Source organism: Mus caroli, chromosome 5 (genome assembly GCF_900094665.2).
Source record: "Mus caroli chromosome 5, CAROLI_EIJ_v1.1, whole genome shotgun sequence".
NCBI classification, from domain to species: Eukaryota; Metazoa; Chordata; class Mammalia; order Rodentia; family Muridae; genus Mus; species Mus caroli.
Genome location: NC_034574.1, coordinates 26,745,023 through 26,761,610, shown reverse-complemented (window position 1 = coordinate 26,761,610; position 16,588 = coordinate 26,745,023). Strand labels below are relative to the sequence as shown.

General features: G+C 43.1%; 1 protein-coding gene across 1 annotated transcript in view; it reads right to left on the bottom strand.

Annotated features, from left to right (window-relative positions):
- Babam2 (BRISC and BRCA1 A complex member 2) overlaps positions 1-16,588 on the bottom strand; it is a 430,660-nt gene that overhangs the window by 58,246 nt on the left and 355,826 nt on the right. The window contains exon 10 of the mRNA XM_021162018.2: positions 14,326-14,408. Coding sequence (XP_021017677.1) covers positions 14,326-14,408 — 83 coding nt within the window. The remainder of the gene's footprint in view (positions 1-14,325; positions 14,409-16,588) is intronic.

Here is a 16,588-nt window from a genome sequence, read left to right as displayed (position 1 = left end):
CTATTAAAAACAATGGATTTATGAAATTCTTTGGCAAATGGATGTATTTGGAGGATATCATCCTTAGTGAGGTAACCCAGTCACAAAAGAAGTCATTAGATATGCACTCACTGATAAGTGGATATTAGCCCAGAAACTTAGAATACCCAAGATATAATTTGCAAAACACAAGAAAATCAAGAAGAGGGACGACCAACGGGTGGATACTTCATTTCTCCTTAGAATAGGGAACAAAATACCCATGAAAGGAGTTACAGAGACAAAGTTTGGAGCTAAGACGAAATGATGGACTATCCAGAGACTACCCCACCCGGGGATCCATCCTATAATCAGCCACCAACCCTGACACTATTGCATATGCCAGAAAGATTTTGCTGAAGGTATAGCTGTCTTGTATGAGGCTATGCCAGTGCCTGGCAAATACAGAAGTGGATGCTCACAGTCTTCTATAGGATGGAACACAAGGCCCCAATGGAGAAGCTAGAGAAAGCACTGAAGGAGCTCAAGGGGTCTGCAACCCTATAGGTGGAACAACAATATGAACTAATCAGTACCCCCGGAGCTTGTGTCTCCAGCTGCATATGTAGCAAAAGATGCCCTAGTCGGCCAACATTGGAAGAGAGGCCCCTTGGTATTACAAACTTTATATGCCCTAGAACAGGGGAATGCCAGGGCCAAGAAGTGGGGAGTGGGTGGGTAGGGGAGCAGGGTGGGGGGGGGACGACTTTCGAGATAGCACTTGAAATGTAAATAATGAAAATATCTAATAAAAAAGAATAAAAAAATACATTCTGCAAACTCTTTCACTGTGTGCTATAGGAGACAGTTTATAAGGTGCATGAGGTTTCTAAGCATACATCCAAATAAAAATAAGGGATACTATCATAGCCAGCGATTAAAAGGACGGCATTCATGGAGAAGGCCACAGGGAATCGGAACATGGCAGCCTGCTCCAAATACTTCTAGAGGAGGGCTGTCTTCACCAGCTCTAGCTCTTTAGTGTTCACTAAGGTCAACTTAATATCCAAATGTCTACAAAGTCCAATTCCACTCTCTCTTGGGGAGCATAGGCGAGCTACATTAGCAGCCTCAACATCTCATTTGACAGACTAGCCATAAGAGTACATGAACTAACTTGGAGCTTCCTTGAGAGACAGCCAAAAAGTGAGTGATGGAGAGTTAGATGAGAGACTGCTCAGGCAGTTAGTGTTTTATAATGTGAAGGTAACTATTTGTTCCTTGGTCCAATCATACTTGATAGATTCTTTTAGTAATTATGTTTCCTAGGCTCACCTGCACGCAAAATTTGCTGATAGATCACAGGTACTATGGTTTCTCTGAAGACCAGAAGGCCTTAATTCACCTTTTCAACATTAGGAAAGTTCAAAAGACCCACAGCACAAAGGAATACTCTCACAGCTGAGGTATCAAAGGGAATGTTGAAGAATTACAAAGCACCTCATTTTCAGGAAGAAACAAGAAGTTACGATCCCTGCCTACCATTTCTGCCGAGACTGAGATTCTCATGATCATACGCCTAGCTGGGGCCCTCTAACGGCCCCAGAAGAGCCAGTGGAGCTGTACTGCTATTGCCAACCTCTCTGAAATCATGGCACTTGTCCAGACCATGGTATTAGCTTATGGCATACTGGAAAAATGAGTGGGGCTGGTGAGACCACTGACTGTGCACTCCAGCTATTCCTATGACTGCCAAGAAAGGAAGCCTTAGTGAGGAGTAGGGAACAGAAGATCTGTAAGCAGGTCTTGGTTTACATGCTATGTCCTTCAACTGTAGGCTAGAGGACAGGCGAATTGCATCTGTTTCCTCTTCCTGGAAAGTGAGGAAAGGAACGTAACCCAACCTCACGGGCTGTTAAGAAAATGATACTGAGTTATGGGTGTAAAATACTCTGTACAGTGCTCTGTACACAGTGAGCACTTGATAAACAATAGTGTTTATATGTTGTAAATCTAGTATCACCTATACCAGAGGCCATGTTCTATTATCCCAGTGACCTCTGAATGGAAATGGGTGAGAAAGCATTGGCTGGTACTGAAGAAAGGCTACTTAATATTCAAGCTGAGTTTTTTAATCTTTTCAACTTTTTGAAGTTATGGTAAAGTATACTGAGATTCAGATCTTTGCTAGTGGCATGGAGTGCGCTTACATAGGAGCACAACCATAATCACCATTCATCTCCAGAACGTTCTTCATCACTGTAACCCCTATTACAAACAAAGCTTCCTGATGGCCCAGATCCTAGCAACCTGTCTGATTTTCTATCTCTATGAATTTGACAACTCATGGAGGTGAAATCAAGCTGTATTTGTCACATGTGACATGAACTGTGTTTTGATATCCCCATTACTTCCTTTCCATCAGAGGACAAAGGCATATTTTTAACCAAAGGCCATTCTTAGTCTTGAAGTCTCTTCTAAAAAGCTCTTTTAGTACATCCTAAGTTAAAGCATGTCAAGAATTCAGATTGCCTCTTTGTGAGAAAAAGCATGCAACACTGCTTTGTGAGTTCCAAACCAGTTCTCATTGATATGAAGCCAGAGGACAGAGAAACCTGTATATCAGGGCAAGTAGTCCAGAACCATCTGGACTGGGGAAGACCAGGGGTTTCTGGCTTGGAATGGACACTGTTCCATGTGAGTGTTGGCCCATGCACTCATCTGGTTGCCTACAGGCTCCTAAGTTCTGGCCTCAGCATCTCCAGTTTATTCCTCTGAACAAAACCTTGCTTTAACTGGTAGCTTCTGCTGTTCAGATGCCTACAGAAGAAACCTGGAAACCTTCATTCTTTGTGTGTTGACCTCCACATGTATGTGGAGGCCAGATAGCATCATTGTCAAAAGCCTTCCTCAATCACCCCAGTCTTATCTTTTGAGACAAGATCTCTTGCTGAACCTAGAGCTCACCAACTGGCTAAACTGGTTGGCCCTGAGCTTCAGGGATCTGCCTGGTTCACCCCTCCCCAAGCCCCACTAGGGTCATTGACATATTTGACCACACGCAGCCTTTTATATAGGTGCTAGAGATCCACACTAAGGTCTTTGTGTTTGCACAACCCTCACTTTATCAGCTGAGTCATTTTCCCAGCCCAGAAACATCTTTATACTTTTGTACACACAGCCAAGACTTGGGAGGCAGAGGCAGGTGAATTTCTGAGTTTGAGGCCAGCCTCATCTACAGAGTGAGTTCCAGGACAGCCAGGGCTACACAGAGAAACCCTGTCTCGAAAAATGGAAAAAAAAAAAAAAGCTTTACTATTAAAAGATTTCTTTAACTCGTTTCTCCCCTTTCACCCTCTAGTAAAGACAGCTCTGGTTAGATTCAATTATTGTTTGCCAGGACTATCTTCCCATGTGTGTGCCATTCCGTTCCAAACCGTCTTCTACAATACCAGAGGAATATAACTGTAAAAAGCAAACATACTCTGCTTGCTTTCCTTCCCAGCCCTCTTTCTTCCTATCCTTGGGATAAGGTCAAGCATTATCAGCCTGGTATGCAGAACTGTCTGTGTTCTGGCCTCTGGTGACCTTTCCAATGGAATCTCTCACCACTCCCTGGGATCTACCAGACACTTAAGAAATTGGAGTCATTTGCAGTTCTTCACAAACACTTGACCATTTCTTCTCTCAGGATCTTTGTTTGTGCTAATCTGTCTGCCTAAAGTGCTCTTCCAGCTCTCCTGCTATAGTAAGTTGGGTGTCCTACCCCGTGTTCCCATGATACCTGGTGTATACCTAGCATTATACTTTAAAGAATGTTTCATTGTTATGTTGTGTTTGTTTGGCTTTTGAGACTGAGTCTCATTGTACACTTGTGATCCTAGCCCCTGAGCCTCCCAAGTGTGGGTGGGCATTACAGGTATGCACTATCATGTCTGTATGGTTTATATGTTCATTTGCCCTAAGAACGTGAGCCATTTCAGAGAAGATCCCAAACATCCTGGCACCCCCGTGCCTTAAAAATGCCTGAACCGCCGGGCAGTGGTGGCGCATGCCTTTAATCCCAGCACTCGGGAGGCAGATGCAGGCGGATTTCTGAGTTCAAGAGGCCAGCCTGGTCTACAGAGTGGGTTCCAGGACAGCCAGGGCTACACAGAGAAACTCTGTCTTGAAAAACCAAAAAAAAAAAAAAAAAAGCCTGAACCACAAGAAGGTCAAATGACTGTGCAATGAGTAGACACCTTTGCAGGTCTACCTGGAGGCCACAGGGAAGAAGGAAGAAAGGGAGGGGTGGGGGAAGACAAGGAAGGAGGAAGAAAAGGAGGCATAGAGGAAGGAAGAAGTAAGACAGTGTCTCTCCATCTATCTCAGTGCTGGATTTGAACTCAGGCCCTCATTCATAGTAGGCAGACACTCTGACTAATATCCCCAGCTCTCTATTTCTTGATAATATGATCTTGTATCTAAAAATTCTAAGGAATCAATTAAAGGTCAACATAAAAGCAAAAATAACTGCCTTCTCTGAAAGCTCATGGTATTTAGAATATGCTAACCTGGAACTCACTATGTAGCCCAGGCTGACCTGAAACTCACATGCTCCACTAATGTTTTTACAAAGATACTAAAGCAATTCAGTGGGGAAATTGGGTCTTTTTGATCAATGTTTCTAGAGTGAAAAAAAATATATAAATCATGTCCCTCACTTCACACCATACAAAAAGTTGAAGCAGAATACAAACCTATATTCATGAATTAAAACTATGAACTTTCTACAAGAAAACAACTTAATTAGGGTGGGCTCTCTGCCTACCATGCTGCTACTGCTGCTCAAAGCTTGTTGAGGAGAAGTCTGGACTTCCAGTGATACCATCTCAAAAATTAATTTAATTTAGGAAAATTTAAATTGGATTAGGTGACTTAATTAAGCAGAATGCAAAAAAAATATGTTCTATAAAATTAAGAAGTGATAAAAAGAGACCACATAAAAATTGTAAATGTAGTTTTTGGAAAGATGCAGTTAAACAAACAAACAAACAAACAAACAAACAAACAAAATAAAACAAATGGCTCTGTTAAAGTTTATAGAACACATTACTGACAAATGGATCCCAGCCAAGTTTATAAAGAATTCTTAAGTCATGGATAGGGATAAGGCCCCATGGTATAGTATTTGCCCAATATGCTGGAGGCTCTGTGTTTGATTCCCAGGACAAGGGGAGGGGAGCTCAAAACTGAAAAATGAGATAATAACATGCCAATTAAAAACAGAAGAAAGATTTCAACAGACCCTCCCATTTCCCACACACTCCCTCGGTGGTTAGCACACAGAGCACTCAGCCGCACTGCACATGAGGAGATTGCATATTAAAAACCCCAGGACAGTCTCTCAGACCCCACTGTGGCTGAGATTAGAGACTGATGATAGCAAGAGCTGGAAGGCATGCGAGAGAACAGAAACCTCGCACTATGTCGGGAAGACTGTAAAGAGTCACACTGCTTTACAGCATGGTGGTGGATGACTGAGTTAAACACACACTGGATGGGTGACTCAGCATCCCTACCCCACAGTTAACTAAGCAGAACTAAAAGCATTGTCAAAACAAAGATTTCCCTTAAATTACATCCAAGGACCACTATTTGTAATCACCAGATACTGCAAAAAACCAATATTCACTATCTGGGGTGGAATACTACTCAGTAACCAACAAGAATGCAACTCCAAGACACACAAGCCAACATGTACAGACCTCAAAACACACTATACAACAGAAAACAAGAAAAACATTATATCCGTGTGGTTCCACTATAAAGCAAATATTGTAAATTCTATAGTAGCAGAGCTGTCAAATACATTCTCTAACTAGAGCTAAAAGTTCTATCCAAAGCTGACTTAAAGATTGAATGGCTCATAGTCTACGTGAGGTAGCTAGAAGCTCTCTGCAATGTCCGGTATTACATAGGGTTAGATCTTGCCTCTTTTAAGGGTGAATTGATATTCTTAACAGTTTCTTACCTTAGCAGATTTTCTTAACCATACTTTGAAAAGAAAAATAGAAAGTGATGTCCATAACTGAGGAGCACCGCTTTTCTTTAGGGACACTTCCGAGATTCAGGGATCCTGACTGTTTTGGATCCTGATCTGGACAAGCTAGCTGTAAAGACAGTATGTACGAGGGACTGGAGGGACGGCACAGTGGTGGAGAGTGCTCCTGATCTTCCACAGGATCTGGATTCAATTTTCAACACTCACATCAGCAGCTTTACACTGTGTATAACTCCAGACCCAGGGGATCCAGCTCCCGCTGGACTCTGTGTCACCTGCGTGCATACAGTGCACACAACTTCATGCACAAGAATAAACCTTTCAAAGAAGAAGGCATATCTGAGACCAACAGGGAAGCTTATAGGCAGACTGAGAATTACCTGACGTTAAAGAATTAGCTATAAGAATGTAGGACGCAGACACTGTGTCCTTAGAAATCACCACTGTTAGAGATACGCACAGATGCATACGGAAGTATTCCTAGACGATACAAGAGATGTGGTTTACACTTGCTTCAAAATACTCCAGAGAATTCTAAAAGCAAATGACAAGGAGGTTTGGGAGAAGAGACAAGAGACAAAGCTGCAGTGCAGGTGTTGCACACACGAGGAGCCTGGGCGACTTCTGCTTTCACCTGTGCTTGTTACTTTCTCTATTGCTCGTGCACTGGGGCATGATCTCACGTTCTTGCACATGCTTGGCAAGTGTTCTACCATAAGTTATACAGACAGCTTACTTTTTACTTTTTGAGATGGGGCTCAGGTTGGTCTTGAATGTACATTGTAACAGATCCTTAGCGTGGACTTGTGGATCCTTCCAGCCTCAGACTCCTGATGTAGCTGGAATATAAGCTGGTACCACTAGGCCTTGCAGTGTTCTTTAATTTTAATTTTTGATTACATGAAACATTTGGAGGGGGCACACACGTAGAGGTCAGAGGAGAACTTTTGGGGGTCAGATCTGTCCTTTTACCATGTAGAGATCAAATATAGGGGATTAGACTTAGTGGCAAAGAACCTTTTCATCTGCTGAGCCATCTTGCTGGCTCAATGCTCTTGTTTGTAAGGAGTCCCAGGTGCTCACAGTATGTCCACCACACAGAACTGCTTGCACTGCACTTAGCGAATAACACAATGGTGAGTGCGTAAAGGAGCACACACTTTGCCACAGTTCAACTCCTGCCCCTTGTCCTAGACCAGGGCCACTCCCACATCTGTATCACCTCCTGGGCCTGGGTGATTACGGGATCTTGCAGGCCCCTCTGAACTCTGTGTGACGAACCATTATTATCCACATTCACTGTCTATGCTGAGTTTCTGATACTCAATTGCTCATTAATTCTTTCATTAAACCATATAGTTTGTTCTTTCCATGGTCAGAGTGAATTTTTATCTCCAGCTTGTATATTTATGTTTCTCAGGAAGAGATCACAACTGCCACCACTAAGAATGTCACCTCTGGAGAGGTCCACTCACTCCTCAGAAGGGAGAGGTCGTGTCTATTTGTGGGGCTTGACATTGACATTCTGTTCCTGATGTTGGGGCTTCCAGATTTGTTATGAAATTCTGAAGGAGTTTGAAAGTTGTCACACATACCTGGGGACATTGCCAGTGGATTATCTGGAGCAGTGTCATAATGAAGCCATGGCTCAGTTCCGAGATTGAAATCCTAGCTGTCACTGAATCTTACTGTGCCACAGTATGGTTTTGCTACACAGGGTAAAACTAGTAATGACTCATAGAAGGGTGCTAGGTGGATTAAGAATCATGAGATACACAAAGTACTGATCAGAGCATCTGGGGCACAGCATACCCAGGGTTTCTGTTATAGAGATGACTATTATTGTCAACAGCCACAGTTCTGTACCAAAGATTGCCTGTAAGTCATCAATGGTACCTTTTTAATGCTAACTATGCAAAAATCATTTCACTCAAGGAGATCGATACCATAAGTTATTGTGAATGTGGCTTTCTTTCTAAGTAGGAGGCCTACGTTGGTTACAACTTGTTAATTGGAAAGCAGCCTAGTACATTTTGGAGTTAAAAATGACTGAAACTTTTCAGGAACTCTGATCAGAAAAATTCACTTTCAAGATTACTTTACTCCACTAGTTACCACGAAGGAGAACTGTGCCACAGGTTCAAGGGGGCACAGAGAACACGAATCTACACTGACTGTAGGTCTGACTCATAGCCCCCTCCTCAAAAGACATCCCTTTGGTTCTCTAAAAAAGGTGTTACTTAAGTCTAAGAATTCACAACAAGGGAATATTACCGAGGAAGGTTTGTGAATGAAATTTTCAACCTAGGGCCAGAAGTTGCAAATAGGCTTTTAGAAAGTGAACTCAAAAGAAGAAGGAAGTTTCAATTTGAGTCAAAGTAGTGATGGTGGTTGCTCGGGGCCAGAGCTCTGAGCTGGGAACCCGGGGAGGAAGGCATGTTGCATGTGTAGTTGAGAACTGCCTGGCTCCACCATTAGCTTCACACAAGTCCTGGGTTAAAACCAATCAAAATGTGTGAGCTAGTTAAAAGGCCCAGGAGTTCCATGATAACAAGGAGGCTTGTTTTCCCACATATTTTAGCACTATTTGAAAAATAGAAGGAATAGACAGGTTTTACTTCTTGCTAATAATCAACTAGTTCCTGTTGCTCTCATAGTTATTAATATTAAAAATGATTATATAAAACTAAGAATCTCTCACATGAGAAGTAAATATGCCAATCCTACATAAACATTGTGATGTACAGCTCTGGCTTAAAACAATTTCTAATGTGGTTCCCACCCTCAGTCACTTTACCAAGTCTGATCTCTTCAAGTACATTCATTAATATACATAAAAGTGGGATTTGGACCCAAAAAAGTAAGTCACTTTTGAGAAACATCACAGCTTGGGGGTTACTGAATTACCTGGCGGCCAACTTTTTTTGTGCCTGCTAAATTATGCCATAGGGTACCCTGCTTCTGCAGCAAGGGCAGACAGCACTGTGCTCAGGGCAGAGGCAGCTGAGAGGATGGCTTCACTCTTAGTGATATTGACGGTGACCCTATCCAGGAACTCCCCTGGGCTGTATTAGGAAGCATGCAGCTGGACAAAAGCAGCCCAGAGCAGGCCCTTGTAGCGATTACAGGCTTCTGGGCTTTACTTACAACTTCAAAAGCTCTCTTGATTTCTATATTATTGGCCTCATGTAAGGAAAGGATTGTTCCAATAACTAGCAGAGTTAGTCTGAAGTTGTCAAGTTTCTCTGACTTCATAAATATTAAGTTCTGCTAGAGACTGAACCCTTTTGAGAAACAATATTTATATCCTTTATATAAGCTTTGGAGGTACAAATGAAAAAAGAAAGAGATACACAGAAAAGACAGGTGATGAACGAGAGAGAGGGAGAGAGAGAGAGAGGGAGAGAGAGACATATAGACAGACAGACAGACAGACAGACAGACAGAGGAAGAAGGAGGAGGAGAAGGAAGAGGAGAGGAGAGGAGAGGAGAGGAGAGGAGAGGAGAGGAGAAGTTGGGTGGGGGGGGGAAGAGATCAGAACAAGATTTGTCATTCTTAGGACCCTATGAAGCCCACTACTCGCCCGACTCCCCCACGACAACTGCAGGGAAGTAGAGCTGCCCAAGTGTCATGAGAGGACACAACACAATGGTGCACAGAGGAAATCCTTCCTTTACAAAGGAGAGTGTTATAGCAACTATAACGTGTTAAGTTAACATACCCTCGTATGACAGACACATGGGACAATTACTAGCACAAACAGTGTGTGTGGGGGGCAGAGCTGCTACATCCTACTAGCTTTAAGTTACTATTAATCTGAAGTAGTCTATGCCAATCCAAAGATGCACATGAAAATCTTGAGAACCAACTACTAAGAAAGTATCTAAGAAACAGCAACCACCAGAAAGAACCAACAAACATAGACCATCATGCCCCAGGCGCTGAGGCCTTCTGCAGACCTCCTTCCCCCATAGGTTTCTTCCTTGGCTTTTCAATGGCCTGCCCATTAAAGTCTTGGGTGAAATGTCACCTCCAGGAGAGACCTTTCTATTATACTGAATAACTGCTACTGAAGACTCGACTCTGCCATCACAGTTCTGGTCCCATCTGAAACATATGCACTCATATTTGCTTGTGAGCAGTACTTTATTTTCTACATCACTGACATACAACAGGTGAATCAGAAAACACTGTGTTAGAGCAGCATACAGCTATATTTCACCTTTGCCTGGTTCTATCAGCGAAGCTGGGGCTGGCACATGTTCTCTGCAAAGGGAGAAATGACAGCTTTTAGGCCATGTAGACCATGCACCTCCTCCATTGCGTATTCTTTCCCTTCTCTCTTCCTTTTGCTTCTTAACAACCTTGTAAAAACATGGGACATTCTTCTTGGCCTGGGTACTACATCAAAACAGGCTGAGGCCTGCAGGCTGCAGTTGTCTACCCTGTGCTATACTACTAGGAGATACCTGGAGACGAAGCCTGAGGGATGCACGTCCACCCACACACACCTAACCAGAGTATTGAATATGAAAATGCACACAGCTGACCTTACAGGCTATGGAGAGAGAGAAGAGAAAAATGGACAGACAGACTGCAGTTGACAGACATTTCCTCAGGAGATACAGCACACTGTCCAGGCCAGCTCTACAGCGATTTACAGATACTGGGAAAGACAGCTTGTCAGTCATAGCTTCCACCCACTTCTCCCTTCAAGTCCTGATCTCAACTCAGCCACCATGAGCCACATGCTGGTACTTGCAGCTGCCTGGGGCCAGTAAATAAGGGAGGTGGCTTCCCCAGGGATGTTGTGCTCTGTGTCATTAGCATACCTTGCTATAAGCTCTCTGACCACCAGCATTCTGAACTGCTGCTGTCTTGTGGGTTCCATCCACTATCAGAGGAAAGGATAACTTGGCAGACACAGATAGACCTGCCCAACCACTGTAAGTACTTCTCATATAGTGACCAGGAAACCTCTCTAACAATTTCTGGGAGGAGAGAGCATGGTTCTCCTGCTGTGGTTATGACTCCATATACAGATCAAGGACAAGGAGAGGTAGGAGTGAGCAGCTGGGAAGGCTGTACAGCATATTCAGAAGTATGAGAATGCCAGGGTGTTGCGGCGTTGCCTGGGGAGCCCAGAATGTGGATAGCATCTCTTCTTAAGGCATTTTTGCTTCTGTACATCCAAACAGACTAAGGCCAGCACCATATGGCTCAGGAGAGGGTGCCTTTCCTCTGGTGTCCCTGGGCTCACTGAGCACAGGAGCTGCCCTGCTGACACTGGCTTGATGAGCTAGGAGAATGCAAGGACGCAGAGGGAGTCAGAGAAGCTATTTCATGTTCTGCTAGGTCTTCAACCGCCATGACATTGTGGAGCCACCCACGGGAGACCAGCTCTATCTGGCTCTATCTCCAGGCGCTTTCTTCCTCCTCTTTCACATGTTGAGATCCCAGAATAATTCACTGCAGTGTTCTTTGTCAAGTCCCTGCCACCCCATATTCACCTCCCATCTTTATAACAGGGGAAAAAAATAAAGAGGAACAAATGGTCCCCTGGGCGTTGGAACCAAGCGAGCAGATGCTTCCAAAGGAAGGTAAGTGTCAGATGTATAACCGTGTAGCTGAGGAAAACACATTATCTAATCATGCTCCAGTATGCCGCAGCAGGTCCTAAGTCTTAGATAAGAACAAGGCAATGGATGGGGATGATGTGTTTCAAGGCAGGCTGTGAGTTAGGGAAGGGGTAGGAAATAGCATCAAAGGCCCTTGATTTACAGCCTTTATCCTCCAGTAGAGCCAACAGTATGTAGGCAGTGACACTAAGGGACAAGGGAGTGAACAGCCTGGGGAGGAAAGGGGTGACAGTTTGGGAAAACATTTGTGAAAACGCAAATGAAACCCCAGGTTTTAAGGCAGCCATTCTAAGGTGTGCCTGAGGAGTCTGTTTTTGAAGAAGGCAGTTCACAGCTACATTAAAATATGACGGGGTTACAATTTTAATGTACAACTTGGTGGAAAGGAGTCATGAGAAATACTGGACACACAATGCCAGGGAGATGATATTATTCAGGAAATACACAGCAGTAGCACTTACTGTGACTACTGAAGGTACTGACAAAGGATTGGCAGGAGCCATGATGTAAGAGCTCTTTTATCCCAAACATCAGTGCAAGCAATGACTTCCTCAGTCACTTGGTATGGTTTGCCCCTTTAGGACTCTTGGGCTGGATGCTGGTTCCCAGTGCAGTGCTATCAGGTTGTGGAATCTTTGAGGGCAGGCCTATGGGAAAGTGGTTAGAGCACTGGAGTACATGTTGGAAAAGATTAGTGCCATTCTCATGGGAATGAATCGTTATGAAGCTAAGACACACAATACATTGGACATTCTGTATGCAGCAGGTTCCTTTTGCTGCCATACTGTAACCCAGCCAAGGGGCCTGGATTACAATGTAAAACTCTGGACTTCTAATGCTATGAGCTATACAAACCGCTCTTTTTCATAAAGTAACTGTCCTTGGGTATATTGTTATAGTAACAGGAAGTGGACTAATACATGCCATTTTGAGTTGCATGCTGGAAAAAAAGGCTAGGACTAAGGGATGTGAAGAAGATATTTTCCTTTTATGCCTGATATGGCTGGACTGAAAAAAACATGACTAGGAAATTTCAAGAAAAATATCTGTGCTGTCAGGCTACTTCAAGAAGAAGGAGCTGCTTGAAGTATTCATTCAGTTTATTACCGGGTTATCCACAGCCATTCTGGCAGCATCTGATGACCACCACGGCCACGGCTATTGGAGGCAAAGTGTAGCTGTCTGTGGATGAGTTAGGTTAGATAATCACATCAGGCAATGCTTTCAAGTCCTGAGAGATCATCTGATGCTGCAATTGGGATCTGGGTATCAGGTAAGAAAAGTAGTAATTTTGAGGCTTCCTTTCCCAGTGTACTTTTAATTGTGGGCTAAATGCCATCTGGCAATGCTTGCAGGAAGCCTAACATCAGCCTTCTCATCCACCACGCACGCTTGAACAAACTAAAGCAGAAGTGGCCTGCCCCAAGTGATGTGAACAAGGTGGAGCTGGAGGCGTGCCCAAGCTGAGCTCTCTTTCAAACTGTTTATCTGCACACATAATTAATACAAAATGCCTTTTCCAGATTTAATGTTTGAAAAAAAATGTCCTAATGTGGAATGTGCTACCAAGCAAGAGCACCATACAATTCTGGAGCACCATATAAGCTGGGAATAACAGAAGAAGATTCATCCTCACACACACAGCCAGCTCTCCACAGGCTCTGTGAGGTATGCCAGTATCAGGTTCCAAAGGGAGCCTTTCTTCCCATCTTGTGGGCATTTAGGGGCTTCATCTCTTACCATTTGCTGGTTTGAAATCAGGTTTCAAAAAAAAAAAAAAGAATTTGAAACTATTTTAATCTAAAATTACAATTTAGAAACCTAAGCCTGCTGGGGAAGAAAACACTCCAGAGTCAATATCTGTACATTGTTTGACACCATCTATTTAGGGCCAAAGTATCCCTTCTTAATATGGATTAGTGAGATGGAAGGAAGCTCTGCCTCTGCAAGAGGCAAGCTTGGACCCCTGCTTTTGTTCTAGCTCAAGCTGGAAAAGCTGGAAGTCCTTGGCTGTCGACTTAAGCAAAAACATTATACACCAAATCGCCAAGGAATGTAGGGTTTGGTTGACCTGCAGCTTACACCTGATGCCCCGGGTCACTGGCTCCTCTACAGCAAAGTACTACGATCTAAACCATCCACAAGCGAGATGGACCAGTGATTACTGACCTACTACTGATTGATTATATAACAACCATTTACATATGACTACAATGTGGAAAACTACCACAGGCTACTGGGGAAGCGCAGAACACTGCCTCCTATGTTCTGTGTCACTTACTAGTGACCAGAAGACCAAAGCGAGTCTGCTCTCAGCAGTCCTGAAAATATAGAGACCTGACACCAGATACATATTTTGAAACAGAAATATGTCTAGGGTAGGGTCACTGTATCTTGGCAATAGTGACATTTTGTATTTTCTTTTGTGAGGGGCTGTTCTGGGACAGAAGGACATTCAAACTGTTAGCTGATCACTGGACCCATCATCCACTGTGACAGTAAGAAATGTCTTGTCAGATGTCTTCTGTGGGGCAACATCACATGAGAAACAATGGTTTGGAGAAAATCTGACCTCAATATAAATATATACATGGTAAAACGAAATGGACCACGTCGAAGCACCAAAGGTTCTCACACTGATTATCACATTCCTAAGTGTATGTGCACAGCCAAAGTATACTCACTGTGGACAAGAAAACAAAAGTCTTTCCACATCAGCAGCAGAGTGAGTTTTGTGAAGCCTTCTGCATCATATTCCACGACACCTCTAAGTAAGAAAACACACAAATAAACCCTCATAAAAATAAGGCTTAAAAGCAATGGAAGTTAAGACTCTACTTAAAAGGCAAATGAACACAGACTTAAGACCCAGAAGCATGGCGAGGGTCTAGGTTTTGGAATGATAACACTAAGGCTCACGTTGCAGCCCTGCCACTTCCTACTGTTTATGACCTCACTCCAATCTCTTAACCTTTAGACACTTAGCTTCCTCATCTAGCAGGAAATTAGTATATTGGTAAACCTTTTAATAGGACTGTGAAAAACTGACTAAGATAAACCATGAAATGGAAACATTAGTCATCAGTTATGAGTAAAAAGACAAACTATGAAACCAGTCCACTGGGCATGATGTCACATGCCTTTTATCCCAGTATTTGGGAGGCAGAGGCAGGTGGACCTCTGTATCTCTATGAGTTTGAGGCCAGCCTAGTCTGCATTGCTAGTTCAACAGCTGGGCTACAAAGATAGACCCTGTTTCAAAACTAAACAAAGCCAGGTACAGATGACATTACCATACCATATGTCACCTGATTACTTGGACAGTGAGTTCAAGTCTCACTTTACCTAGGGGCTAAACAAGAATGATACTGACAGTATAACTGAGACTGTACAATGAATTCTTGCATTGGTACCTTAGTTTCTATCTTCCCAACAAAGCAGCAGCATCAGTGGGAAGTTCTGTTGGGGGTGCCAATGCACAACAGCTCCTCACTTGCTGATGGGGCTGGCAGAACCCGGTGGGCTTGCCTCATCAATTTCTGACAAGATCAGAGTGCCTAAAGGATGTTGTCACCGAAGAGTGACAATATTGTTCATGAACTGGTGAACAGAAGATAACTCATTCATACAATCGAGTTCCTGAAGCCTAGAGATGTCTCCTCCTGACTGGTCAATGATATTGACGGTTCCCAGTTGAATACTGAGACATTTCAGGAGACATACAGATCAGGTGAGCCCCTCAAGGATGGTGTGTTTATCGCTCAGAACTTAATTTAGCCAACAATTCTGTCTTATGAATGTATAATTAACCCAATACTGTAACAGTGAGGGCTGAACTCTTTAATCCACTTCCTCATAGGCAAAAACAAAATATAATGCCTTCTGTGCCTAAACACATAATATGGTAATACAGTGGTAATCACTTGTACTTTAGTAACTACATATAAGTAATGCTATGTTATTATAAAATGTGATAATAAAATATACAAAGTGTTTATTAAAAGAGAATAACATTAAAAACACATGTAAATTCATTTTTCCTACTTTTCTTCTGCCCCAGTGGATGTGTGTAGTTCATGGTTGTGCACATTCCTTTCTGTCAGTCATTGCGTTAGTGTCTTCATTTTCAGGCATAGACGGCCAAGGTAATCTACTCAAAGTTGAGAGTACTAATATTTACTACCACTATTATGTATAATGTTAGGTCTCCTTCCCCATCTGTGAGGACTGCTGATAGCAGTCCTGTCAGGATCCCTAGGCCCTGGGGAAGTGTGATGTCTGCCTTGCTGTCCCCTCTTCACTGGGACTTTTACACATGGGACTTCACTGGGTCACTAATCTACCAGGTTTCAGGGCTACCTACAATAAATTTATTTATAAAGTGCCCCATATCTATCATCAGTTGAATAGACAACCAAAATGTGTTTCACAACAATGGGATTTCATTTATCCATTAAGGAGGACGAAATCCCGGCACCTGTAGGAAAATGGATGGAACTGGAAATCATTACATTAAGTGAAATAAAGCAGACTCAAAAAAGACAAATGGCGCATATTTTCTCACATCTGTGGAATCCACATTTAAATGTGTATATGTAGGTCATGAAAGCAGGCACAGGAGCAGGAGAAGGGAGGAAAGTGTGGGGAAGAATTGAGTAATGGGATACATGTGACATGAAAGGGAGAAGGAGGTTATGGGGGGGGGCGGGGAGGACCAGCAAGGAAGGACAGGGTACGGGGAGGGTGCGCAGAACAAAGGAGAGGGACATGTGTGCGTGGAAAATGAATAATGAAACCCATTACTTATATGCTAACCTAAAAAATAATTTTAAAAAGCGTAGCCAAAAAAAAAAAAAGAAAAAAAGAAAGAAAGAAAGAAAGAAAGAGAGAGAGAGAGAGAGAGAGAGAGAGAGAGAGAGAGAGGAAGGAAGGAAGGAAGGAAGGAAG